General features: G+C 36.4%; 4 protein-coding genes and 1 non-coding gene across 8 annotated transcripts; 3 read left to right on the forward strand and 2 right to left on the reverse strand.

Moving 5' to 3' along the window:
- Positions 1-6,708: 6,708 nt before the first annotated feature.
- Positions 6,709-13,142, forward strand: LOC132189230 (protein IQ-DOMAIN 32). 4 transcript variants are annotated; one of them, XM_059603856.1, is made up of 6 exons: positions 6,709-6,934; positions 8,159-8,491; positions 8,574-8,801; positions 9,864-9,944; positions 10,051-11,707; positions 12,706-13,142. In XM_059603856.1, the coding sequence occupies exons 1-6, from the start codon at positions 6,863-6,865 to the stop codon at positions 12,723-12,725; spliced, it is 2,391 nt and encodes a 796-aa protein (XP_059459839.1). In that variant the 5' UTR covers positions 6,709-6,862; the 3' UTR covers positions 12,726-13,142. The 4 variants fall into 4 exon arrangements, with proteins under 4 accessions (XP_059459839.1, XP_059459840.1, XP_059459841.1 ...); XM_059603857.1 differs by having other exon boundaries at positions 10,051-11,692; XM_059603858.1 differs by having other exon boundaries at positions 8,159-8,423; positions 8,620-8,801.
- A 4,999-nt stretch (positions 13,143-18,141) lies between these two features.
- On the reverse strand, positions 18,142-18,214 carry TRNAF-GAA (transfer RNA phenylalanine (anticodon GAA)). The gene has a single exon. It is a non-coding gene; the product is annotated as a tRNA-Phe (tRNA).
- An 87-nt stretch (positions 18,215-18,301) lies between these two features.
- On the forward strand, positions 18,302-20,647 carry LOC132190264 (uncharacterized). Its single transcript, XM_059605200.1, has 2 exons — positions 18,302-18,774; positions 20,359-20,647. The coding sequence occupies exons 1-2, from the start codon at positions 18,418-18,420 to the stop codon at positions 20,386-20,388; spliced, it is 387 nt and encodes a 128-aa protein (XP_059461183.1). The 5' UTR covers positions 18,302-18,417; the 3' UTR covers positions 20,389-20,647.
- Positions 20,648-21,240: 593 nt separating this feature from the next.
- Positions 21,241-25,767, reverse strand: LOC132190265 (uncharacterized). Its single transcript, XM_059605201.1, has 7 exons — positions 25,546-25,767; positions 24,686-25,300; positions 23,790-23,977; positions 22,807-23,045; positions 22,520-22,719; positions 21,902-22,027; positions 21,241-21,817 (listed from the first exon to the last, which is right to left on the reverse strand). The coding sequence occupies exons 1-7, from the start codon at positions 25,699-25,701 to the stop codon at positions 21,719-21,721; spliced, it is 1,623 nt and encodes a 540-aa protein (XP_059461184.1). The 5' UTR covers positions 25,702-25,767; the 3' UTR covers positions 21,241-21,718.
- A 288-nt stretch (positions 25,768-26,055) lies between these two features.
- LOC132190266 (uncharacterized) lies at positions 26,056-26,749 on the forward strand. Its single transcript, XM_059605203.1, has 2 exons — positions 26,056-26,232; positions 26,422-26,749. The coding sequence occupies exons 1-2, from the start codon at positions 26,185-26,187 to the stop codon at positions 26,584-26,586; spliced, it is 213 nt and encodes a 70-aa protein (XP_059461186.1). The 5' UTR covers positions 26,056-26,184; the 3' UTR covers positions 26,587-26,749.
- The last annotated feature ends 932 nt before the right edge of the window (positions 26,750-27,681 follow it).

The following is a 27,681-nucleotide window of genomic DNA, read 5'->3' on the forward strand; positions in this document are numbered from 1 at the left end:
TTATGGAGGAAGAAGAACAGAGAGGGAGAGTGAATGATCAGCATTCAAGACCCGTCGTTCTGAGTCGGTGTGGTGCTCGTGGAGTAGGAACTAGGAACGCCGAAGACGCACAGAGCGGTGGAGCCGTCTGAGAGAGAGAAAGCAATGGTGGAGTAAGAACCGAGAGAGAGAGAGAGAGAGAGAGAGAGAGGCGTTACCAGTGGAGGAGAGAGGGAGCACCACGGGTGGAGGATATCTGCGTTCCTTACGAGCCCGAGTAGTGGCGGCGCCGGTGGATAACTGAGAGAGAGAAAAAGGGCACGCTCTATGTTATTCTAAAGACTAAATTACAATTTTATTAAATATTTAACTACTTTTATAAATACCACATTTTTGAATTTTTCTGCTTTTTAAATAGCACGATTTAAATCCACAAATCGAGATTTGGTTTTGTTTTTTAAAAGTAGATAGTTTTCATGTTTTATTGTATGTGGAGTTTTATCTGAGGTGTCATTTTTTTATTGGAGGCTATAAACCATAGGTTTTATACCACATATTTTTCCATTATTTTCTACTAGGAATGATACAGCCGAACTTGGGGTTAATTTTGGGCCAACTTTTTTCTTATTTTTTAATTTAAAAAAATAACAGAATTAAAAATTAAAAAAGTTTATGAAGCAATCATTTTTATTTTGGTCATTCTTTTATTTGGTATTTTTAAAAAAAATTAAAATTGTACTTTATTCATAATAATGACCAAATATTGCTTTAGAAACTTTTTTAATTTTTAATTTTTAATTTTGTTATTTTTTTAAATTAAAAAATAAGGAAAAAGTTTCTGAAGCAAAATACAGTTTTTATTTTTTAAAAAAAAAACCAAAATAAAAAAAGAATAACCAAAATAAAAATTATTGCTTCAAAAACTTTTTTTTTTTAATTAAAAAATAAGGCAAAAGTTGGCTCAAAGTTGGACAAAATAATTGTGCCTTTAGTATTTTCCATTTTCTATCAAGCACAAATCCTTTTAGTTGGTTCAATCATTGGCTTGGGTGCACTTTCTGCTCCAATTGACTTTATATTATAGTAAAAGTTATAATACCTTAAACATTTTTTTATATTACTCAAAATGGATTGTTGGCGATAGCCTAATTTATTTTGTGTCGCATAAAATTGAAAGCATTATCAAAGAAGGATTGTTTGATCAAAAAAGGTAATGGAACCGGCAAACAAAAGGCCATTATACATATATACTTTGGAATGGAATAATATATAGGACCCTCACACTTTGTTTTCCTGCCTCTTGGTCCATATAGTTGAAGACATCCAAGGATATCCATACAAGAATACCTATCATTAGCCTTGCTGATTTTTACATGTCATGGCATGTGACTCACACAAGGGCTCTTCAACCCGGCCCTTTATGATATGGTTGCTTCTCTTTTTAGTGTTGAAAAAAATTAAAAAATATTAAAAAAAAAAAAAATCTGAAAAGAACATTTGATCGCTTCATTGTGACGGAGCTTTCTCCATGTGACAAAGGGCTCCACCTAGAGTTACTATAATGAGGCCGAAAAATGGTGGGCAGTCATATGCCGTTGTACCTAAATGCTTGTTGATTGCTGAAATAATTCTCCACCTACAAGTAAAAAAAGCATGACTGCATGCTCTTTCTGATCGATGATTGTGGCTCCTCTCTACCTTTCAAATGGGCTTTTCTAAATCCTTGCTGCGTAGGAGGAGTATTTAAGAAGCAAACGCACTGTCGTTGAATTAAAAAAATGTATTTGATAATAGGTCGTCGTCTTCAATGATGAAATCAAAAAAACGACTGTGCAACCCATGCAACAGATTCAGTGTATGCAGAAATTAACCTTTGAACCATTCTTCTTATCTTGGAAATCATTGTTCAAACACGTTGCTTAACATACATAAAAATGAAGTCATATTGATTTAATGTACGTCGTTGTTAAGGTTTTTATCATATCTGTGTATTGTAATCAAAACCCTTTATTGTCTTCTATCCACTTACTCTAATTCTTTTATAAATAGGGTCATTTATGTTGTAGACATATTAATTGATAGACGTAAGCCTTAATGTTAAATACTCTATTTTTATCTTATAACTATGCAATATTGATGTTACAATATTGTTATGATCGACGATCAAATCAACATCGTAGAATAATTCCGTGGCATCTAACTTTACTTTCACAATTTACTTTTCATTGCAAACTTTTACAATTAAAACACAAATGAGAGAGAGAGAGAGAGAGAGAAATGGTACTCAACTCAAACTTTCCAAGTTCCAAAAGTCCACGTAACTGCAAAATTCTCTCAAGGGTTGTAGACTGGTAATGTGGACGTGGCTAAGATTGGTTTACCAAACCAGACTGATTTGTTAGGGGCAAATTATATGGTTAAGGACTTTTTGTTTGTTTGTTTTTTTAAGATTATGGTTAAGGACTTAAATGAATCTAACAGCCCCATAAAGAACATCATCTACCGAAATATGTTATTTCAACAATAATTTTTTTATATATATTTTGACACTCATTTTATAAGTTTGAAAATAGAAATGATCCATTTTATCGTTCATACTATATATTTATTATGTAAAACCGTATACATATTACCACGTTATTTAAAACATATAGTATGCAACGATATATACAATTATTAAAATTGATAACCATGCTATCTGTCTCATAGCATAATTGAGTGGAACCCCACATGATAGTTTCATGGCATCCCACTTGCAGTTGCAGCAGAGCACAGCTCAAACACGGGCGAATTGGCCAGGTAAGCCGATCCATGGTGCACAGAACTCCCATGTGCTCCTACGTGTTATCCGACCCATAGAGCCACGTGGCAAATAGCGACAAAAAAGCTGTCAACTGGGTAGGTTTATGGTTGGATAGACACCATTGCTCTAACATTATTTAATTTTTGGTTCAAATAGACTTATCTTTAGTTGTTAGAATGATACTGAGACAACCTCCTTTGCTTCTCCCTAACCCACCGTTTTTTTATTTATTTTTAAATCCTAAGCCTCACTATCATACAAGGCCCACTTGGGCCCCCCACACTCCCCCACCGTCTCTTTTCCAATTCTCGCCCAATTTCTCGCTAATTATGTTTGACTCGCGATAAGTTGCCTCATTTGCTGAACGTCGGAGTAAAAGAAAGTATCAGCTAACGCCACCGTTTTTATTTATTTTCGTACATTGTCATTGTCGCACAAATATATCGGATAACATTATATATTATTAAATGCACGGTGAAATGGTCACATGAAGAGGTCCCATCATGGCATTAAGCTTAACTTTATGTGAATAATAATGATAAATATTAAATACCACACTTTTTTCATTTTCATCTTATTATATGATGTAGCACTATCAATAAAATAGGACCGTTGTATTTATCATTATTCTTTTGTGAAGTAATATTGGTCATATTAAAAAGAAAAAGATAACGCGGCCTAGGAGCCCTACTTGATGATTTTGTTTGCATTGAACAATTATAGTAGATACTTTTCGTCGTTATCTCGACACTTCATCAGTTGTTTTAACCGATAATAAGAGTTAGGGTTTGTCTTAATTTATATTTTCAAAAAAAAAAAAAGAGTAACTAAAATAAATTTAAATTCGATAGGTTTGTAAATTGTAGTGAATATGACCTAATCTTTTTTTTTTTTTTTGGTAACAAACCAAAATTCATTAAAGCAGAAAAATGTTAAAGGACAAACACATTAAGCTAACAAGCTTAGACATATTAACTCAATCTAGACAAACTACGAACTCCTCAAAGTAGGTGAAGATAGAGAACATCTGCGAATGCAGCCCAAAAAAATCCTTACCGCAGCGCAATTTGATTGATAACATCGGGAGTATGAATACCCATATCAAACATCTAAATAGACTTCCAAAAAAGCCATGGTGATTTAGATTAACAGTAATAGTGGAAAAAATGTTTTTACAAATAATAATAAAAAAAAAAGATCTACTTCACTTACAAAGAGTCTGAAGCCTAACCAAATCGGGTTTAATAGAAAGCAACACAACAACGTTATAGAATAAAAATACAAGATAAAAAAAGTAGAGTAAAATGTCCAAAAAATAACAACGTCGGGGTTGTCGGAGATGCACAGGGCCACGAGCTAGTGAGGGAACTAGAAGACCGGCGTAGATGGTGGAAGGAGATGGAGCGGTGAAAAATAGTCCTCACGCGTGCGGCGCGTGGGAGATACGCGCCCGCGAGTAATATATGAAAATTTTGTCAATTCTATGGAAGACATTTAGCTTTGGATGCTATACTCAACCATTAAATTTGACAAGGCCAATGATCAGTAGTGAGTGACGGTGCCCTCTCAACTCTAGGGCGTAAGCCTTCCAACGACCTTATGGACCCCCATTTCAACAAGTCTATGCTATTTATTGTTCATCAAGAAGAGTCAAGGGGTATAGTTAAGTTCTTAAAAATCATATTTGAGCTTTTGTTCTTTTACTTATTTGTTATATTTTGGAGATAAAGTAAAACTCACAGCATATTTTTATATTGTTTAATACTTTATTATTAGATTTAAACACCTTTTTGGTAAATATGCTTTGCATTTTTAGATTTTCAAACGTGGCAAATAGTCGTTATGTTTCACCTATTATTGTTTAACTCATTCCGTCCATCTCCGTTAAAAAAGTTAACATATTATGCGTCACGTGTTTAAATCGCCATGTGAAACTAATTAAACATTCTCATATATCTATTATTGCTGCATCAACATATCACTTAAAAAAATAAAAACAAATGTAATCACCGAGTGGATCGGAAAAATGGGTTCCCACACAACCCAACCACGAGAGAGGAGGGGTTGGGTGGATGGGGTTTCCTCTATGGCTAGCAAAACGGGTAACTGGGTAGACACAATTAAAATTCCGTTAAGACCCGCGACCCGATTACCCAATACACGAACACAACTCGTTTAGCTAAACGGGTTAGCGGGTCTGACACGATTATAACACGAAAAATATACAGGAAACTCGACATGACCCGCTTAACCCGTTTATCATAACCGGATCATATTGGGTAGGCATGACCCGACACGGGTCGGCGCTAAATAGGTAATACGACCCGACCCGACTCGTTAAAAAAAAACCCTTAATCAAAATTGGAAAAAATAATTTAATGAAGGGATCTCTTTGACCAAATGACTAGTCAAATTTATCATAACCGTCTAAGAAGAATAAAAAGTTTTAAAAGAGAATGTTTTAATATATAAATAATGATTTAAAAGATAATGTTTTAATATATTAACAAATTTCATATCTATTTTAATTATCAACTTTCATTATTATATTTAAAATATTATTTCTCGTTGATTTCTTTTTATTATTTGTTTATTGAGAGGATAGATAATGATTTTTTAAATTATTATTATTATACATTTGGTGAGTACACGGTGCTTACCAAGCTTAAATAGCTCACCAAATTTATTATTAAAATAACTAGGTGCATGTAGATAATTTTTTTGAAACCTGCGATTTCTACATCTTATATTCATCATAAAAAAATAAAATAAAAAGGGTATAAATGGATGAGAGATGGACAATAATTTTGAGCATTTCTCAAAAAAAATTTTTTTTTTACTCAAATTTACATATAGACTAATCATAATTATCTTTCACTAACCGAGAAAAAACCGAATGTGAATGATGTAATTAGCACATAAATTGGGAATCTTGAATACTCAATTGAAGCAACCTTTTCTTGGCTTATCCTCTTTTTCCAGCTTTCATGCAGTTCGAGTCCTTCAGGACAACAATCAGTACCGAAACTTTACCATCGTAGGGACAAAGAGGGGGACCTGACTGAAAGAAAAAAAAAACACCAACACTTTACAGCCGAAATCACTACGACAAAACAAATGTTGGGAGCACAAAAACAAATGTAATGGATTTACATAATTTTCTTACTGTACACCATCCCATTAAAAATATTATCTTTCTTTTTTAAAAACATTTTTCTTTTTTCATAATTAAAAAACTATATAATTATTTACTTTCAAGGGTTTATTCTTTCATATCCTATATTGTTTAGACCATAACTCTTAATTTTTAACCACTTATTGTCTCTTGCTCCCTCCCTCATTTTGAAATATATATACTTTGATTTAAAAATAATCCTAAATTCTTCCATGGTTCTAAACTTCTCATTTTCTAAATTTGTTGTCTTTAATATGAGCTTTGTTTGTACGGACTTAGTGGTACTGGTCAAGCAATTTACAACAGAAGGAAATGGGATGGTAAAATGAATTAGTGAACTTTATTTAATGAGGCATGACTTCAGTCGATTGAGCTACTTCTTAAAGGCGACACATTAGTATTTGTATGATATTTTTATGATCAAAGGGTGAAAATACCTATTTAAAAGGAAATTATATGTCAATTTAAAATATTTAATCGTTGAAAACGAAAACTTAAAGACTAAAGTTGATTTTTTCAAAGACCGAGCGCGAAATTTTAATCACGTAATTTCTCGCGAGTCTCGTGACTCTAACGGCTGGATAGTAAAGATATTTTCATTTCCGAAAATGAAAAAGAGAAATAAAAAGCGTGGAGATCTGACAGCTTTTTCTCGCCCCTCTCAACGGACTGTGCCCCCAGGGAGGCAACGGACGCGATAAATGGCGGACTCCAACTTTAGACTTAGCTAGATTTAAGGAGTGCGTTGAGGTCCGCGTTCATAAGCCAACATGTGTTGCAATTTCCAACACCTCACCAAACCAACATTATAGGCGGTCTTGTCTCCGAGAGAAAACAAAGAGAGTGGAGAGAGTGAGTTGGTAGTGAGCGAGTGAGAGTGAGCGAGACGGTTAAAAGAGAGGAAAATGGTGAAATCTACTTCATGCTTGAAAATAATCACATGCGGTAGCGATTCAGCGGACAAGGATGATCTCGAGGTACCCGATTGGTTCAGAGTTCTTGTTTTCTCCGCTCAGATTTCTTTGACTTTTTTTTTTTTTTTTTTTTCTTTTTCTTCAAGCCAATTACAATTTGATAGTGTTGTTAGATTTGGATTTGATGCATTTGGAGTTACTGAGGAGCAGCTAGTTCTCTGTTTTGATACTTAGAAAATGGCACTTAGGAAATTTTCAGTATTAAGATCTGACAAGTCTGAAATCTTATTGAACTAATTCATTACAACTATGTGATTAGACTGGGCTGAGCTTTTGATTTCTCTTTTTCCAATATGGAGATCTGAGATTTTTGTTGTTTGTGATTTGATTTATTCAATAATTAAGCAGTCGTGTTTTCATATTTATTGTAAAGTCAAGATAATTATCCTAACGCATGATGATGATGCCTATAGGCTATATGTATATATTACATACATATTAAGAATTTATGTAGAAGGAAGCTAGAACTTCTGCAGTGTTTTTAGACAAAGGCCGTTTTTACAAGCATTGTAGTCAATTGAGTTCTTAGAATCAATTTTTGGTTGGTCTAGGGAATGCTTGTTTACAGTGATATTGTATGCTTAATGGAGGATCACCATACTTTTTTGATTGATGTGAAGTGGGATATGCTTTGAGATCACTATGCTTAACTGTAAAGCGTACTATGTTGATCATGGTTTTCCATGTGATAGCCTGATAGGAAAAGAAATCATCGAAAGATATAAATCACAGTATGTAGTATCATTCATTTTGAAAAAGTAAAAGATTAAGAAAATAGGTGCAATCAAATTACGTCGGGAGAGTTCAAAGCATTTGAAAGATTTGTCATATGAAGTAAGACAGAAATTGGTTCATTTGTACAATTGAACACGCAATTTATGGTTATTTATTATTAGCTAGATACATTTGCTGATCTTGTGCATTAGGAAGTGGGAGTTCCATAATAATATAGCCTTTTGAGAATCTGTTTTTTTTTTTTTTTTTATTATTATTTTTTTTAATTTTTTTTTTCTTTTTTCTTTTTCTACAAACTGTATTAAGTTCTGCTTTTCTAAAGTTTCTTGAAGCCATTTTTCCAACAAAGCAGGGGTTAGAAGTTGGAGTGTTGAAATGTCATAATATAGATGTGGAAATCATTGTCATACTTGTAAAGAGTTATAGGAGGAAGGCAGTCTAAGTTTTCTCTGTCTGTATGTTAAATATGATGTTATTTGTGCTGCATTCCAGAACAAGGGTTCAAGTGACAAACGTGGGTGGAGTTTCCGAAAGAGATCTGCCCGGCATCGAGTGCTTAGCAACACTGTAATCTCAGAAACCACTTCTTCTGGAAATAAGGAGAGCCCAGAATCTGCTATTCTTGACCATATACCACCAGCGAACTCTACTGTTCCAGAGAAAATCTCAGTGATACAATCCACAGATGAGAAACCCCAGTTATCGACTTTGGAGAACCCAAAAGTAACTGAAACTGCAGTTGCTGCTGAAAAAGATAGTAAGTTTGATGTCAACCCAGAGGAGCCTGTTGTTATTGTCATCCAGGCTGCTATCAGAGGGTTTCTGGTATTCTCTTTCTCTAAACTGTATGAGTCCAAAACTTACTGGTTAGCACCCATTTTACCTTTTATTAAAAACTATTTGCCAGGGTCGGATAATGCTGTTAAAGCTTAAGAATGTTGTTAAATTGCAAGCTGCTGTTCGTGGGCACTTGGTTCGAAGTCATGCTGTGGGAACCCTACGTTGCGTTCAAGCCATTGTCAAAATGCAAGCACTTGTTCGTGCCCGCTATGCTCGGCTGTCCCTAGAAGGGTCACGTCCAGAAAAGAAGTTAGATGGGAAGCACGAGGAGGATAATGAGAATTCAAAAACCTGGGTAATGCTACTGAACTTTCACCCAGTATGTTACGGGATATCTGGGGTTGATGAGACAAATTTTGTTTTTCCTTGTCATATTGGTTTGACAACAATAGGTTTTATGCTATCTATCAACCTCAAGCAGCCTCCCTTTGTAAAAATGTTAAGATGTTATGATAACAATATCTCATATTGTTACTTGTCAAAGAAAGAAAACGAAAAAGAGTAAAGTGTCTCAAATTCTGCTTCATTATAATAATTGTTAGCCTTCAGTATGTTGCTGGTTTGTTTCGGTCCTACCAGCATGTTGGTAGGTCTTTAGATTTTAGTTGTGTTTTTAAAGAATAATGGTATGAAGTAAGAGATTATGGCCTCCAAGCATTCGTAGTATAAATTCAAATTTTGAATGTCTAGTAGTCTCTTGCTTCTCTTTTTTCCGTAGTCAACTATTTTAAGGTTAAAAAAGGGTAATTTTGAAGGGATACGGATAAATAAAGATTTGTGCACACGTGCACCTATTGTGCTCTTATGATTGCTCAAGCAACATATAGAAAGGAAAAAAAAAAAAAAAAAATCATAGAGTAAGATGCATTTGTGAGTATGCAGAATGTCCTTTGTTTTAGATTATATGCATTCAATAAGCGCTGCCGGGATTTCACATAATTGCAGGATACTGGGCCTGTGATCCTTTATTTTACTAGGTAGTTCTTTGGTGAAATTATGAAGAATAGATTGAAGGAATAATCAACCCTTGAAACTTTTGAATTGAAACGTTGACACTAATCAATATTTTAAAGATATGTGACATTGGGGGTTAATTAATCACCTGGGGATGTTTAAACTGTCATCTCTCAGCTTTCAAATATGAAATTTGCATAAGGTATTATGTTAGCATCATTAATGGTGAATACGATGAGGTAGGTTAGGAATGTATTATTCATCCTTTACTTGTTCTTGTTGACTTTTGGGGTTTGGTTATTGCCAGTTCCATAATGATGTTAGACAGTGTCTTCTTATCCCTTTGATAAGCAACAATGACTGTCACCACATTTTCTGACAACCTTGTTATTTGATTTTACAGGAGAAGGAAAATTTAGTAGCTAAATCTAATGCAACTTACATTTCAATTGAGAAGCTGCTAAGCAATAGATTTGCCCGCCAGGTATGTTGAATTGGTATTTTAATTCCATTGCTTTATAACTACTTTTGAGGCTATTGTTCACACACACACACAACCTGACTAAAATTGATTCATTTTTTGATTAAAGCTGTTGGAATCAACACCGAAGTCCAAACCTATCCATGTTAAGTGTGATCCTTCTAAGCCCAATTCTGCCTGGAAGTGGTTGGAGAGGTGGATGTCTGTTTCTTCACCGAATATTGGGGAGTCGAGGAAAGCAGAGTTAGCTTCAGATCAACTGGAAAGAGAAAAGGACGAGAACTTTGTGTCTCAAATTGAAACCAAAGTTCAATCTGAAGTTTTTTTGGAGTCAGAAAATGTGAAGTCCAGCAATAGCGAATCACTAGTGCCATCTGAAAGCGAAGACAATCTGATTACTTATGATGCCAGCAACTTCGACTTTCAGGCATGCCATCCTAACTCTTCTTCATTAAAAGATGATTTGGAGCAGCATGGGTCTGATGTGAATGACACCTCATTGGAGATAATTCCTCCTCCAAATCAAAGTACTCAAGAAGATTCAGATTCCCAAGTGGAGTTTAATCCTCTTCCTGTGAAGCCTGAAACCGAAACTGAACAACCCAAACCTTCTATGAAAAGGTTTGCCTCGGAAGAGCTGGAGACTGAAGGAAATAAATTTGTATTTGGATCAAGAAAGGTGACTAGTCCTGCATTTGTTGTGGCCCAGTCGAAATTCGAAGAGCTGAGTTCAACAGCCAATTCAGATATTTTAATTAGTTCATTCCATCAAGATGCTGGAGTTGAATCACCTATAGATACAAATTTACCTGGAGCAGATACTGTAATCAGGACAAAGGAGCTCAGTATGGCAGAAAATTCAGCCCCCCATAGTTCAAGGGTTCAACTTCAAGTTGGTGGCTCTGAATGCGGCACTGAACTCTCTATTTCTTCTACCCTTGATTCACCCGATATATCTGAAGTTGGTGCTGCAGAATGTGAGCATGAAGCCAAAGTTTTAGAGGAAGGGATTAGCAATCTTAACAGCACGAAAATTGTAGATGTTGAATCCAAGGATGCATCTGCCATCCCAGGGTCTAACTTATCATCCGTTGTGTCAGATCAGCGAGAGAAACCTGGTGATGTTGATGGGGAACCCATTAATTCAATAGTGGCTATGGACTCCCCTCAGATAGAGCTTAAGCTGGAGAACAATGCATCCAATCTGCAGAGACAGCTGGACTCTGAGAGAGGTCACGAACCGTACCGGTCATCACCGGAAGCTTCTCCCAGAAGCCATGTAACTGTGCCCGAATCTCATGGGACACCTTCTAGTCAGGTATCTGCCAAGTCTAAACAGAGCAAAACTGATAAGAGTGGATCCAACCATAAGCGTAGATCCCTATCAGGAGCTAAGAAACCACCAAATCCAAATAATGATTCTGGGTCAAGAAGTAGTATGGAACAATTGCCTAAAGATCAGAAAAATGGGAAGAGACGCAATTCCTTTGGTTCACCAAAGCCCGACCACATTGAGCAAGAACCAAGAGATGCCAGTACTGACAATTCGCTTCCCCATTTCATGCAAGCCACAGAATCTGCAAGAGCCAAGCTCCAAGCTAATAATAACTCTCCAAGATCAAGTCCAGATGTGCAAGACAGAGACCTTTATATCAAGAAGAGGCATTCCTTACCTGCTGCAAATGGGAGGCAGGGGTCTCCACGTATTCAGCGGTCAATGTCTCAAGCCCAGCAGAGTACGAAGGGAAATGGTACTTATCCCCATGGTAGTCTCTAAATCTCCTTATATTTAGTATTTTCTAGCCTTGCTATGCTTGACATTTCTATCCAACAAAATATGCATACAATCCCCACACTTGACTGCCTCCCACCAAGTGAATTTTCCCCCAACATTTTTTTTTTTTTTTTTTTCTTAAAAGAAGAGGTAAAAGGAAGCGGTCTGTCTTAATGCCTTGATGGGCTGTGTTCTTGAGACACCTTACCACGAATACATGCATATTAAACACACCGCTTTCGGTTCATCATTTTTGCTGGTTAGTGCATTCTATTAGCCACTCTGCTTTTACCATCTTTCCAACCTTCATTTTGTTGGTGAATGAGATGCTTTTATAACAAAGAAACAAAGCAATTACAAAACTCTGCAGCTTAACTGCTGGAACACCTAATAGCATCTTACAAAAAACACTCCTACCATTTACATCAACATACCCCCTAATCCAATATCTTTACAGGTATACCCAATTACAACAAAGCTCTAAATTCTCGTTATTCTTTTTGAATCTCCCTTTTCCCAAGACCCTTGTTCTCACTTCCCATACAATGATTTGAAGTATTTTGTCCTCTGTTCTTGGCTGATTCCCATGCTTTATGTCATTCCTCTGCCTCCATATATTGAAATGATCATATGCCTCAAAGTAAATGATGGTAGATCACCTGTCCATTTCTTCTGCCCCGAACAATTATTATTATTATTATTTTTTAATTCGACCATAATTTGGCATTTCAATCAGATATTTATAGTACAGACCTCTGCATGTTGTTCAAATGTTCTCTCACTAGTTGAACCACTTGATATATGTCAATGCCATTCAAGCGTAATGGCAAATGCATCCAGTGGGTGGGGTTTGCTTTGAGCCTCTGGGATTCACTTATATTGTTGACTGTAGGCGAAAAAAGTAAAAGATATAAAATATAATTAAAAAAAAAAAAAGAGCGTCTGTTCATTGAGACTCGGTTACTTACTGCTTGATCCTGCTTTTTTCAGAAAGAAAATGGCAGAGGTGAAGAGACACATTGAAATGATCATATGCCTCAAAGTAAATGATGGTAGATCACCAGTCCTAGATGAGCAATTTGGAGTCAGTTGTTGATCTACTTGATGGGTAGCTTCTTAATTCTGTATTCTAGCATTTTTCCTCTTTGATTGTGCCTGGATGGATTTGAGGGTTTGTTTGGGAGGCTATATATATAAAACTGAGTGAGCTTTTCATGTACATTGCTGCTACCACTTCACTATTTTTTATTATTTTCTGTAATTTTTTGTTTTGTTACCCAGTAATATGTAAGTTTAACAGTATTTGTGGGTGGTGTGATATTATCTAGGTGAACTACAAGATGTTTTTGCTTGATTACATGGTTAAGAGCTTTTGAAGGCTTTTACCAAATGTTATTGTAATAAATTAGATTCTCTATTCTCGCATTTGCCTTAATTGTTCGAGTTTATTTTTGTGGATCCGGATCCCCTCATATTAGAGGGAGATTCTCATATTCTAAATCCTTGTCGTTTAAAACAAAAAAAATAATAATAATAATAATTAATAAAATATTAATTAAAAATTAATAAAAATTAAAATAAAAGAATAAAAACAATGGGGTGGGGCCACCCCATTATTTTTATTCTTTTATTTTAGTTTTTTTTTTTTAGAAGTTAAATAATATTTTATTAATTATTTTATAGTGGGGCACGTGGCGCTTTGTAGAGCGTTAGATAAAATTGGATGGCCAGGATTGAAATATGAGAATCTCATATTCTCCCTCTAATAAGAGGGGATCTAGATCCTATTTTTGTTGTATATAGACATTACCTTGCACCGATCCCAGTAATTAGAATATATCCTTCATATGATTTATCAACAAAAGAAAGTTGTGATTTATTTATGCCTAATAAAGGAATTGTTGCCGTCCCCAAGACTAAGAGGTAGTTCAATCGGCTTTGATCACGCTTAATGAAGTGAATGTCACTAGTTCGAATCTCTCTCCCCCTCTTATGTAGACATGTCAAAAAAAAAAAAAAAAGGGAATTGTTGCCATTTATTGAGGAGCATTGTTACAAATTTTTATTAAGGGTCTTGCGGACTCTGGAGACTTATACAATTGCTGAATAATATCAACTATAGAAGCGTTAAGTCCTTAGAATATGTAATTTTTATTTGTATATACATGCTCTTAAGATAAACGTCGGTTTAATAAACTGAATGTAAAGTGTAAAGAATTTATTTTAATTTATCCTGGAGAAAAACTTTGTTCATTAGAGATGAGTACATGCTGGCGTAAACCAATGTGCTGTCAGAAGCTCTATAGTTGCTCATGGACCCCTCTGTCCACTGGTTATGTCGTTTCCCAGTCACTGTCTGCTTCACCGGTTCCCATTAGGCAAACATGGCAACTTTAAGAAAAGCTGACACTTGCACTTTACAATGTTGGGATCCTATAGAAAACTACCAGTTCAAAAGGTTTGACTCCATTTTATCTAACCATGACCAAGGATAAGGTGGGTGGTCATGGATTGGGCAGCTTGTTGTTATGCCAGCCCAGCTCTGGAAAAGGCTACCGGCTCTGCTGTCGGCATGGGGCCTTAAAGGGCCAGGTTGATTGCGTTTTAGTCTGACCTGTTAAAATTGGACCTGATGATTTAGCCTATTAAGCTTACAGGCAGGCAGATTTGGTGGGCCCCACTGCTCACTCCTATCAAATGCTAATATATATATATTTTTTTTCTTCCCTGTTTTCCCATATTTACTTAGGGGGAAAAAAAAAAAATGCTAATACTCTTAAAAATAGTTAATACTATAGTATTGTGTTAGGTCCATTACCCGAGGCAGACTGATGGGTTTTGAAAAAACCGCTCATTTACGATGGGTTGTTAGGAATGCCGAGGCGGATAAGATAATACTTACTTGCTTGCATATCAAATATCATTTTATTTAGGCATTTTTTTACCCTTTACGAAACACGCATAAATGCCTTAAAATGTATACATTTATGCTGTAAAACTATTGCAGGAGACATTTCTGAAGATTGTGGTGGTTTCTCCTCTACAAGCTCTCAAAGAAGGGCATATGAAAATAAGTTAATTATCACTTTGATATGAATTCTAAAAAAAAATGTGTTTAGATGGTAGGTAATGCAACATTTTAACATACATTTTATTTTTTAAAAGCTGCAATGAGCATGTTGACTGGATAAGTGACTATTTTGGATGAAAATAAGGTGAAATAAAATAATAAATAAATGCCAAGTTAAAAGGTCCTTGAGGATCAATTTGAGAACTAGAGGAGCTATCAATTAATAAAAAAAAAAAAAAAAGAACTAGAGGAGTTGAATGTAGCAAAATGGAGAAAATAATGTAGGATGAGGTGGTGAATGCATTTTATTATAGCCTGTTATTCTACGGTGAATATATCTTTTGATGGAGGTTGATGACAAAAGACGTATTGTGAAACTGGCCCCAAGTGTTTTGGAAGAAAGGCATTTGTTGCGTGATTTGGAGTATTTGGTGAATAAACTTTATGAAATTGCATAATTTCTTCCAAGATCAATTATTAGGACTTTCGAAAAACTGCTATGGAAATGTGGTTTTTACATTCATCTGATCGAGTTCGTTTGTAAGTTGTGTCTGTGAAAGATGAGAAGTCTGTGCCTCATTGAAATGGTACCTCAATCAGTTATCGTGGAATTTGAATTAGAAGGGATTGTAATAAGTGAAATAAATATCATATTACAATAATTGCTATGCAAGTTTCTTTTCTATTTTTGGTAATTTTTTTGATAAGTAATCGCAAAATTATTAAAAAGACACAAAAGGCGTAACCCAGTAAGTACATGAGGTCCATGTTCTTGTAGTGGCTAGAGCAAACGCATCATAACAATTTATGAATGAGCTATATTTAGAAGAATGTATGATACTGCTTGATCTATAGATGTTTAGAGGTTCCAGGTGCCGTTTGGGCTATGAGCCATCTCCTTCATCTAATGGTTTATACCTATGTAAGTGACCTAATGGTCTTTATAGCTGCATTGTTTCCTTAAGGTGTTAGTTACCTATAGTTTTATGATATATCTAGTTTGTTGGTTGCATGCAACCTTACTTATGGCTTGTAATAGAAATGTCTGAGACTAAGCAAAAAGAGCTTATAAGCTGGACATCACTGTGTTTATTGTGGCTTTAATAGTAGTTCGAAATGCAATCTTTATGCCTAATATGAGATTTGAAGTGGATGGTTAATTTAATGGTCCAATTATGAGATTTACTTGTATAAAGTGTTTTTTTAGAGTCTCTTTTTGTAGAATTGATGTCTTCATAACTGTTTCATCTATTGACTTCTACAGACTACAGGCACATTCTTCTTAATAAGGCATTTATAGAATATGAATGTATGTGTATGAGTATGTGTGTGCGTTAAAGGTTGAAGAAATCAGTGGATCTGTTATTCGTTTAGTTCTATTGCTACAAAAGTTTTAATGGCTCCATGCTGATGCGTTAGTAGGATTGGTGCAACTTAGTAGCGCTTTCTTATTTTTCCCTTCTAAAATTGTCTTTTTCTTTCTTTTTGAAAACGAGGGTTAGGCTGTTAGCCCAAGACTTCTGCCGCTTCCAACATGGGAGGGTCAATTCACTATGATAAGTTCTACAGACTCACGGCTAGGGAATGCAAAAGAACCAGACTGATAGGTGACTAAAGTCCTTGGTTGGCCAGCCATTTAGATGAATGTTGCCTTTCCAGAGTGTCTGACACATGATACATTTTTAATCTTGAGTTGATATAAGTAGTTGTCTACAATGATAGTAATTCCGGCATGGGGATTGAAAGGTGCAGGGTCAGATCAGAGGATTTTTAAATTGAGCCAGAATCAGATCAAGTGATTTGAAAGATGCCCGAGTTGGTGACAGGATGAACGCTTGTCAATGACTAAATTCTTTCCAATGTACTGGTGGCAGCGCTAATGTTGCTGAAAAAAGGCCTCAAATTTAATGGCCACCATAGTTTTAAGTAAGTTCTGTCTCAGCATGTACAGGAGTCGTTAGAACAACCATCCTTGTTTACCCGTTTGAATTGATTAAATGATCATCTACATTTTGTATCCTTGTTTACCCAGTGGAATTGACCAAATGGTCATATGCACTTTCTTTTATCTTTTGTTGAGGGGTAGAGGATTTTGAAGTTAGTTTGGCTTGGCTGCGAATGGAAAATCTGAACCATGTTGGAGGGAGATTGGATATTTGGCCGTTTGTTTTCCCAATGCCATAGGACTGAAACTTCATCGGGGAAAATTAGATGCCGGAAAATGTCTCCACCAGAAACTATGAAAGATTCAATAGATTTTTTATGAAGCAATTACCTAGAGGTTGAGAGCTGAAAGGTGCCAGCAATTCCCAAGAGGTAGTAGTCCATCATTTTTTGTTTGGCTTGTATATATTCATTTGACTTTAAATTTTAAGCCATATATATTTAGAGAGAAAGTGCTTGTTAATTTTCTTTATTGAAGTATTTTTACGCTATCATTTCCCTCTGTGCCAAAGCTTTAGCCTTTAGTTCATTGACAGTATTTGTGAAATTTAACGAGGATCCAGCATTTTATATACTCGCCCATTTAAAATATTATCATACTCATAATGATAATCAGGTCAGGCTGTTCCTGTCAGAGGAATCGCCTTCACTAGCTGGGGTTGGGCTCTCAAGATCACCTCCAAGCAAAGGCATCGTTCCTATTGCATTCAACTGGATCAGGGTCTCATGATAATCTTCCTTTCGATTTCAAAGGGGTTCATCCAGCTAACCACTTGCAGATTAAGTTGTCTTAGATTTCTCTAGTAAAATGGAGATCTCCTCCTCGGGTAAATCATGCTTCTAAGAATTTTGATTTTGACCATTTTCCTTATATATATATATATATATATATATATATATAAAATAAGTTTCTCATATTTATCTTATATTTTTTTACAAATTAAATGGACCAACTATTAAATTTGTAAAGTTTACTATTGACTTATGTGAAATTCACACAAGTTTACAAATCTAATGGTTAGAATAACATTTATTATATATTAATAAGCTAAAAGTTATGACATGATTTTAACAAATTATTATTATTGGATTGGCGAATGATTTTAACAAATTTTGGGGCCGAAGGGAAGCATAATAAAAAAAATGGACCACAAGAGAGTAAGCCCCGTTCAGTTAGCCCAATGGGCCATGTGAATAACTGCGTTGTTGTCGGCCAATATGCTTCGGCAGGAATTCAAAGGGCTCCACACTTGTCTCAGCCCTTCGCCCGAAGGCGAAAGAATTCCAAACTCGAAGACTACCTCGTTTCCAAGGCTGCATCTCTGCAGAAAGAGGCCCGGGGACTTTCCTGGGCCTGCAATAGCAGAAGCTAAAGCAAACGGCCCATTCACATCTCCCTTGTGGTCAGGAATTGCGGTGAGCGTGGATCGAACACGCGACCTTCAGATCTTCAGTCTGACGCTCTCCCAACTGAGCTATCCCCGCTTGATGACTAATCTGTCCACCACTTTATATTTGTTAGAAGATTATGAGGGTCGGACGCTCCAAGTCCAACCTCTTTTTCCTTCTTAGAAAGCTTAACTTCGAGCCTTTTTGTCTAGACTCTCACTTTCAGTAACCCCTCTAATTCTCGAGCAGAAAGCCAGAGAGAGAGAGAGAGAGAGAGAGAGAGAGAGGAGGGTGTAAGAATGTTGAAGTTCCTCTCAAGAGTTCGGATCGAGTTCAATGCGTTGGACCCACGCACAGCCTCGTGCATGGAGTTCTTGGCGCAGTGCAATGCACGAAAGGCCAAAGAGTCCAACGCCGCTTGTCAGGTCCAGGTGAAGCGCCGAACCGACGACCATCCCCCCCAGATCACCGTCACTTTCGTCAACGGGGTCGAGGAGGTATTCGACGCCACATCCACTCCGGCCCAGACCATTAGGAACATGATTCTCGAAAAGGGTCAGCTCCTCGAGACCGAGCAAATGTTCCGAGAGGCTGGCGAGGCCTGGCCCGTTATGATCCCTGCGGAGGAGCTCCACCAATCCGCCCCCGGTACCAAGGTGCGGTCTTGTTCTCCTTCCCTGCTTAGATTTGTGGGTTGTCTTTCGTTTGGGTTTGTATTCTAGGGTGTGGTTGAGGAATTTGGTCAAACAGTTGGTACCAGTTAAGAGGTTTTAGGGTAACAAGGTAAATAACCCCACATATATTGTTTCCTACCAAAAAGAAAAAAGAAAGAAGAACTACTGAATCGTTTGCAAACTCAGTTTTGCAGTGTCGCTCTTGACTTGTATGATTTGAAACGAAATTTTATCTTGCATATCGTATACCCAGTGTTAGTTGGTCCGCCATGGTGTGTGGAAGTCTTCGCATTTATAATGTTGCTTGTATCATTGTTTCAGGCTTTGTTTCTTAAGCTTCCTCTATAGTTTTCACTTCACATGCTTCCAAAATCTTAATTGATATTTCGTTTAAAACTTATGTTTTACAGTTTACGGGTTAAGAAGTATCACATTTTTCTAACAATTTAACATGATTGACCAACCTGAAGCTTAACTTCAATGTTATGGCTTTCAAATGGGGGTTGAGAATTTGAATCCCTTGGAAAGCATTTGCCTCTAAGTAGAACTCTAGCACGTGTGTAGGTATGTGTACTGCATCCCGTCCGCCTTACCCACAAGTACCAAACTAAGACTAAGGATAAGAAAACTTGATGATGAATTGCGGCTCTCATGGGCCATGCCTCAACCTGATGGATTTGGCAGTCAACTGTTATCTTCTGTTCTCTTTAGAGTGGAATTGAACTATATTTTTATATAATTGCATGAAAGTTGTTGTACCATATGATTTATAGAGATGGTCACAGGGTGTTGGATATGGCCAACTCCTGAAATTCAGGTGCAAGGACTTGGTTAAATATGTGTCTTTGTGAATTTATATTGTTAGACATATATGTTTTTCTATGGTGTTTGTTTGCTTGTGACTTGTGAGAGAAACAGTAGGCAGTAAAAATGATGGAACCCCTTTGTACTTTTCCTGATTTTGACTTTTACACCTCAAATTTCAATTATGTTTAAAATCTTCTGATGATTATACAACTTATGGCTCCGTTTATTAATACCTTTTAGATGGTGTTTTTTGTTTGAAAAAATATCCTGATGTGATATAAAGGTGAAAGTAGTTTTGAGTTGTTTGTTAATATTTTTGTTTTGAAATAGAAACAAAAGGGAGAATGAAAAAGCTTTAACGAACAAACTCTATGTAATTTTCCACAAGTCATTACAAAAGTATATTTTGTGGATGTTACAATCTCCAATAACTGAAGGCCTAGGTCTGTGATACTTGCTGTGAATGGCAGAACCATAGCCTGTTGCATGAGCAGAAAGCGCATACTTTTCTATTTTCTGCTTTGTTGTGTGTATGTGGTTTATGGTTGGCAGTTCTGTTGCATCTTGCGTCTGGAGATAGCTTTATATGGCAGATGATAGCCCTTTGTTTCTTTTCCTTGCTGTGTGTGTGTGTGTTTGTACAAAAGTGAGAATTCTCTTTTGATAATTCATGAAAACTGGCTTCTGTTTCTGTTGAAGAACGATAATAATTGATATTGTTTTTAAGTTCTAATGCTACCAATGTGTCTTTTCTTTCAGCCAAGAAAAGCAGAAGAGAAGAAGCAGTAACTGTATCTTGTCTGATCTACATGTTGCTTGGGATCATTATGGAGGATTGTCAGATTTGCTAAACTGTAATTGAGCATTTCATTTTTGATAAGAAAATGGCGCACGTGAGACAGGATTTTGAGCTATGCCTTGTTTTGTACTGATAGCATGTTTGTTCTACTTAAACCATGGAGGCATTGGGTGTATCGGGTCGATTTAATTGAATCCTTTCTGCATGATTTTTGTGGATGTTTATAAATCTTTTTACTTCTTTGATTCATCCTTTAATGGTCATCCAATGAAAGAGTTTTGGCATGCATAATGGGGCAAGTAAAAAGTGAACAAATAACTATAGTAGATAAATAACAAGGAAAACTCTCAACTTTACTTAACATTTCTAAACTTTCATCACTTTTACAATTACCTTATTAAAGTTGAAAAACTCTCAATTTGGCTTATTAAACTTCAATTTTTTTGCAATGTCACTTATTCATTTACCCCCAAAGCTCAAAAAGACCATTTTTTTTTTTTGGAAGTTAGTATGCAAATCCAATGAATCTTAAACGTACCATATCACTTTTCATTATGTGCTTGCGGGAAGAGAATTGGTAAATGCTTTCTATTTCCCAATATCATCAATCATGCAAGGAATTTATATCTATTTCCTTTGTGTTGAAAGGAACTATGCCTTTCTCCCCCTTCTATTTTCTGATAAGTTCAAAACTCTATCAAAAAGGAACAAAAATCTAGTACATTGTACACCAGCAGTATAAACGTTATAATGGGACGGTAGATTTGTTATTTGTTTCTCTTTCGCTCGTTGGTTGGTTGCTCTTGATGGTGGGTCGGTGTCCTTGAACAAGTGTTTGAACAAATGTTATACAATAAGCCATTTCTTTGCTATTATTGTTCGCACCATGGAGCTAGCTTTCTCTTTAACCTAAATTTAATGGGACAGCTTTTTCTGTAAGAAATCAGACTGGGTGTGAGATTTATAGGGGATCAAGATTATTCTGCCGATATTTAACAGACGAAAAACCTATTGTTCTCTGGTCTTCCCACCCCTCAAACAACCAAAACAACACAGAAACAGTACTAGGCTACTTTACTTTGTACACAAGGCACAACAAGAAAAGGGAAGTCACCAGTCCTCATACTGGGCATAAGCACAATACAATGCAATTGCAGCAGTAGGTTAGTTTCACCCTTCAAGTTTTCTTTCTGGCAGCTTCTGAGCAACAGTACGAGACTTGAGAAAATCATTTGCCCAATTGACCTCTTCTAAATATTGATAGCACCCTAAGCAGCCAAAGTAAAATAAGGCATTCGGGCCTAAACCTGAAAGTCTAATTTAGCGATCTTCCCGTCGAACTGCATTAGGATCAGAGACCATGTCCATCATCATCTTCTCAGGCGAATCATCCCAACTTGCAAATGTTTTCAAGTCAACCTGCACAACGAGCAAACAAACATAATATCAATGCCATTTACATTCAACTTTCATCAAATGCAAAATTCAATCTAGATAGGTTACCTTTCGTCTTTGCTCAGTGAAAAGCTCTTCTCTCTTCTTATATGAATTTTGCAATTCCTTGGACCCTCTCCCACCGAGTCCCCAAACTTCCACTTCTGAAATCAACGCTTCAACAGGTAGGAATCCCTGAAATACACCAATCCACATTTAAACTTGCAGAGTGAAGCTTTTCAAGCGGTTAAGTGGCTTGTGCCAACACGTAGATCACATAGCTTTCTTTAGTACATTCCTATTTAACCTCTCTACTGTGCCTGATAGGATATGGTAGTTTTATCATATCGGTCCACAGAGGAAAATATCAAATCAGATATTGAAACTAATCACAACAGCACGGAGAAGTAGTCAAATTTCTTGTAAACACATAACTACAGATGGAAATAAAGGAACACAAATGGTAGATAGATCAGACATAGTGGTAACATAATGTAAATAGAGTATGAAAGACAAACTAAAAATCTTCATTTTGTTCTTTCATGAAAGAAAAGGTTGAAAAAATAGCACTTTTAGATTCAGTGTAATTATCTGGAATAACTAAGTACCAATATTCGACTCTACTGCAATATTGGTTTCAAAACTCCCAAGCTAGGGCAACAAGTCATTGCAACATTGCAACTATACCTGATCTGGGAAGAGGGAACCTGGTTGGTAAGTTTTGTCAATGGCATGATGGCGAATGGTAACTCTAGAAAAATCTTCATCAACAAAGATTCTCTCATTTCCCATGGTTCCTCCAAAAGCAATTCCCACAGGCTTTTTATGTGGCTCATATATTTTACCAGTAGGATGCAAGTGACTGTATACAAAGTTCTTTTCCTTCCCTGTCAATCATTACAGACGTAATTAGACACAAGAAATTTTGCACGCAGAAAATGATTCCCCTTTCCCCCTCACTCTATGTTACATACCGGTAGATGAAAACACATGGAAGACTGGACTTATAGCATATAGGCTTCCTGAGCTTCCGTAGAACAGATCCCTATTTTCAAAACCATTCTGCATGACTGAACCTATGATCCATTTCCTAACATTGGTACTACCCTCATGAGCATCTCCTGTACTTGCAGAAACCAACATTAGCAATGGACCCCCGTATCCTTGAATATTAGACCAGAATCTGTTCAAGCCTCTCCCATGAAGAGATGACCTGCAAAGTAGTAGCCAATAAATGCTAAAGAAGCAATTCTACATTGCATTTGCATCTAACAAAATAATAAAAGATGATATCCTAGTCAACTTAACAATTTTAACTCTCATTTGAATGAATTGTTTAGGAAAGAAAATAATAAGATTAAGTTTAAGAAAGAAAACAATAAGATTAAACAATTCTAAATATGCATTTGCATCTAAAGAAGTGTGAAGGACGAGCTGTTTAACATACCTACACAAAAGCCATATAACGGATGCTATAATAGAATAAACAATTTTCCATGAAAGTTATAACCAGAAAATGTGGAATTAGAGTATAATATGGCAATAAGCACCACGAGCAATAATAACAGAATTTTAGCAGGAGCTAAAGAAACTCAGGTTCTAAGGTTAATCATGAAATCTGTTGAGTAGCAGGTGGTTGTTTGTTGTTTCCAGTTGCATGCTCCTAGAATAAACAGAAAATCAAAATCTGAAGTCCTATGGCTGGGGAAAAAAAAATGTATCTATCAATTCCAATTTCAGTTGGATAGACGTTTGCTTCTTTGACAGTCTGGACAAGCAAGACAGTACAAGTAACACCTCAGGAACCAATCAACAAAAATCTCCAGTGCAATTTAATTTCTCATATGGAACACTAATTCACACAAGGAATTATGTAGCCCATCAACAATGTCAACCAGCACAACATGCGATAGGCAACAGCTCAGGCAAGACAAGATTATCAGGTAAGATAACAAACTGATAAAGAAGGTTAGCATCTGATGCATCGTCATCGCTTGCAAAGCATACTCGTGAGATCTCTTCACTCATAGTACTTCTCAGTGTGAGGGAAATTGCCCATGCCCTTCCACGGGTTAAAAGTTTAGAATGGCATGCCTTAGTTGAGGAAATGTCTCCTACTGATGAACTTGAAGAAGCACATTCATCCTGAAATAGATTAAGAAAAACCATTGGTCCAAGGACCCCCTCCAACCAAATGAAATGATTTTTTTTTCCTTCTATAATCATCATACTGTGGAAGCTCATCAGATATAATTTGGGTTAAAAGTATGACAGTGGCAATTGGCATAAACAACTTGGTTGTATTGACATCTCACAACCCCAAGGGATAGCATACATCGCTACGGACCATGCCTCATGAAATGGAGGTCATTGGTTCGAATCTATTCATCCTCCTTCCTTTGGAGCAAACACTCACACATCAAAAACCAAAAAAGTATTGACATCTTATTACCAATTGAATTATTTGTCAAGTATTTAAGAAGGTTGAAGAGGAAAAATTAAAATATGGAATTACCATAAAAAGAAAGTGACAGTCACAATATGGTGTTGTATGTAAAAGCATAGTGCTTGTAGCAAGTGTCTAAAGTATAAAACAAACTCAAAATATTGATGGTGCTTGCAGTTTAGAGAAACTAATAAGATCTTCAGTAAGCTTAAGAGTGAGCAAATCATCATATAAGCAATGCAACTGCAGATTGATCACAAAAGATGCATATTGCTGATATATATGCATAGTGAGCAAATCTATATACACAATTCTACAGCAGATATTGCAAGCCAACGTGATGACATTGAAATTTGGATGAGATGGGTGAAGGTTACTGATTTTCAAACTCGAAGAAAGAAATTTACTTCCTCTGGATTGAGAGAGTGCTGTAGTCTTGCATGAACAAATTGTGTAAAGCAATCTGGGAGGCTCGGCACTGTTTTAAAGGCCCATGTCAGAAACTTTCCCACGGGAAGTTGAACTTCCAAGCCTAAGACATCACAATGCCACACATTCAAGCCACTGTTAACTTCAGCACACGAGGTAACGGCTGATAATACCAAATGACTAATCTCCGGCAGACATAAATTTGCTTTTGCCTTGGAAATTCTCAACATTCTAACATTCCACGACATAGTCCAACACAGCCAAAGAAGCATAAGCACGTCGTTGGCCAAGAGTGGTCCGTTTATCTTACAATCAGCATCATCAGACTCAAACTCCAGTTTCAAAGGAAGACCCGCTTTTGCCACTGTCGCAGCATACACTCTGAGCAGTGTATTAAGCGACATTGTCGCTGACATTCTTCCACAGCACTTATTATACCCTCTCACAAACTCAATCCAACTGACTCCCCCTTCCTCGGGCACGAACAATAGGTCAACGATCGACGAGCCCAGATTATCCAACAACGCAGGGAAGGAATTGGGCATCTCTGGTGCTTCACAGACTGGGTTTTCATAAGTTAAGCAGAAGCATTGCTACAAACCATTAAAGTTATCTATTAGAGTGAAAAATCTGAAAATATATACACAGATTGACAAAGAAAACTAAGAATTTGAAACTTTCAGCTAAACCGAGAGTGTAACACATACTAATTCGGCTTTCTTGGCGAGAATTATCGCATAAGAATGAAAATTGAGGCATAGAATAGGAATTGAATTCAAGAATCCGGGTCTCTGAGTATATAAAATTGAAACTCGGATGTCCTATAGTTATTGAGTACCTGTAGGGTTCTGATGGGAACTGCATTTGTTTGAGGATCGGCGAGTCTGGAGAAAGATTTCTGTAGCATAGGAAGAGCTCCCGTGGAGGCCGCTAGGGATTCGGCCTCTCGTTGTTCCGTCGTAACCTTCTGATCCGTCGAACTCGACGCTCCCATTCTCGCTGCAATTTTCGAGTTTTTTCTCGCGAGTTTTCTTTTCTTTTATGACCGCCACCGTTTGTTTCTCAAGAAGATGATGGAATGTTCTCCAAAAAAGGACAAAAAAAAGAAGATGATGATGGAACTCTCGTAAACGACGTCGTCGAAGTAACAACCATGGTCCTGGTCCCAGGAGAGTAACTCTTCTATTTTACACGCTTACTGATACGCACCGTTTTCGACAAAAGAGACCTCGCGGTTGGGCTTATACTCTTCCACTTGGTTTTCTGGGTTGGCTCAAAAGATCCGGCCCAACGTTACTAACTAAACCTGTGAGATCCGGATCCACATGCTTACCCGACCCTACCCAAACGAGCTTCGCTTCACATAGGAATAGGAAGCTCAAGAGAGAAGACGCATCCGCAAATTGGGACCTTCCGATCTGATTAGGGTTTTAGCACCGGCACTCTGCAAGTTGAGCCATTTCTGGTCCGAGATCCGATGGCGCCACCTCCAGGACCGTATTCTGGAACGAGCACTCTCGCCCTGGTACTTCTTCTTCACTTCCTTTTTCAGTCTTTATCAAAATCTCTTTCCTTAAAATCTCTTATCCTTCCTGTTTGGATGCTGAGAAAAAGTATTGCAATTTTAAGGTGTTATGTGTCAGGTTCAGTTGAATTTTAGAGAACAGAAAAATCTAAGATTCAGAATGTGATTTTGTTCTTTTTTCTTTTGTAGGTGGCTCGTGCATCAGCATTCACTTTAGGTGTGGTATATGGAAGCGTGAAGCTTAAGATTCTCAAGGTAATTTCTCCATCGAATGCTGTTTACTACTTTCTGAATTCTCCATCGAATTTTAGTAAGTATTTTGTGCCCTTTTGCTGTTGGTTATTTTTCTTTTAACCCCTAAAAACTAGCATATTATATATCTAAAACGTTATTGGTATATTTCTTAATCAATGCATCCCTGTGTATTGTACTCTAGATTTTCAAACAATTGATCTAACATCCTGCTCAAGTGAGCTGATTGGTTGTGGTACATAATAGACATGACTCTTAATCTAGTGAGTAATGCAGTTAGGAGCTGATGCTTGCTCAAGGCTGTTTCCCCTTCATAAAATAATATATAGCGAATTACTTTTGATAAGTAAACTCTGAAAGATAATTGAATCCAGCAAATTACTATGGGTATCAAATATAGAGATTCTTAGAAAAGGATGCTCTGAAGAGTGAAGATAGTACAATCTATAGCTCTTAAAAAGCAAATCAAACTCTTCTAGAGACTTCAAAGCCAGACGAGAAAAAAATAATTTCGTTATTTACGGATATTATATTCTATATGTATACTAGTTTATCTGATATGAATACATATCAGATACATATACAACAGCCATTTTGAAGTATTCCTGCTTCCTAGCTTGTTAATTAATTGTATAATAACATTTCATTTCTTACTGCTCTTTATATGGGGCTACAAACCCAAAACATCACAAGAAAATATGAGCATGAATTGGACTTAAAATCCGATAATTCAAAGGCTTGAAGTCTTATTCCTTTAGCCCAATCAACAAGATATATGCATTTCTATACATTATGTTTAGTCATCAGATCCAACTTTTCCATGGCAAACTCAATATGCATTGCATTCTAAATATCATCTATTTATTTGAGGGTTTAGGTGATATAGATATGGTGCAATTTTGCTTGAAGCTGAAAGTAAATGATAACAATTCGATGTGCTACTATAAAAAAGCTCGTGCATATCAAAGAGAGCAAATAATGGTGAAGAAGAAAAGAGAGAGAATCATTTTGACACAGTCAACTCATCGGCCAAGTAATTGTCTAATAAGTATGAAATATGAATTCAGCTTGATATTTAAGGAGATGCATATAATTGGTAGTTTCTGTGCATAAGGTGTGACCTGTTAGAGCTAGTAACAGTTTAAACTTATGTTGAAGAAAGTTTCATGGTAGTTGGTAACAGATTTTCTTTTTTTT

This window comes from Corylus avellana, chromosome ca8 (assembly GCF_901000735.1).
Source record: "Corylus avellana chromosome ca8, CavTom2PMs-1.0".
NCBI classification, from domain to species: Eukaryota; Viridiplantae; Streptophyta; class Magnoliopsida; order Fagales; family Betulaceae; genus Corylus; species Corylus avellana.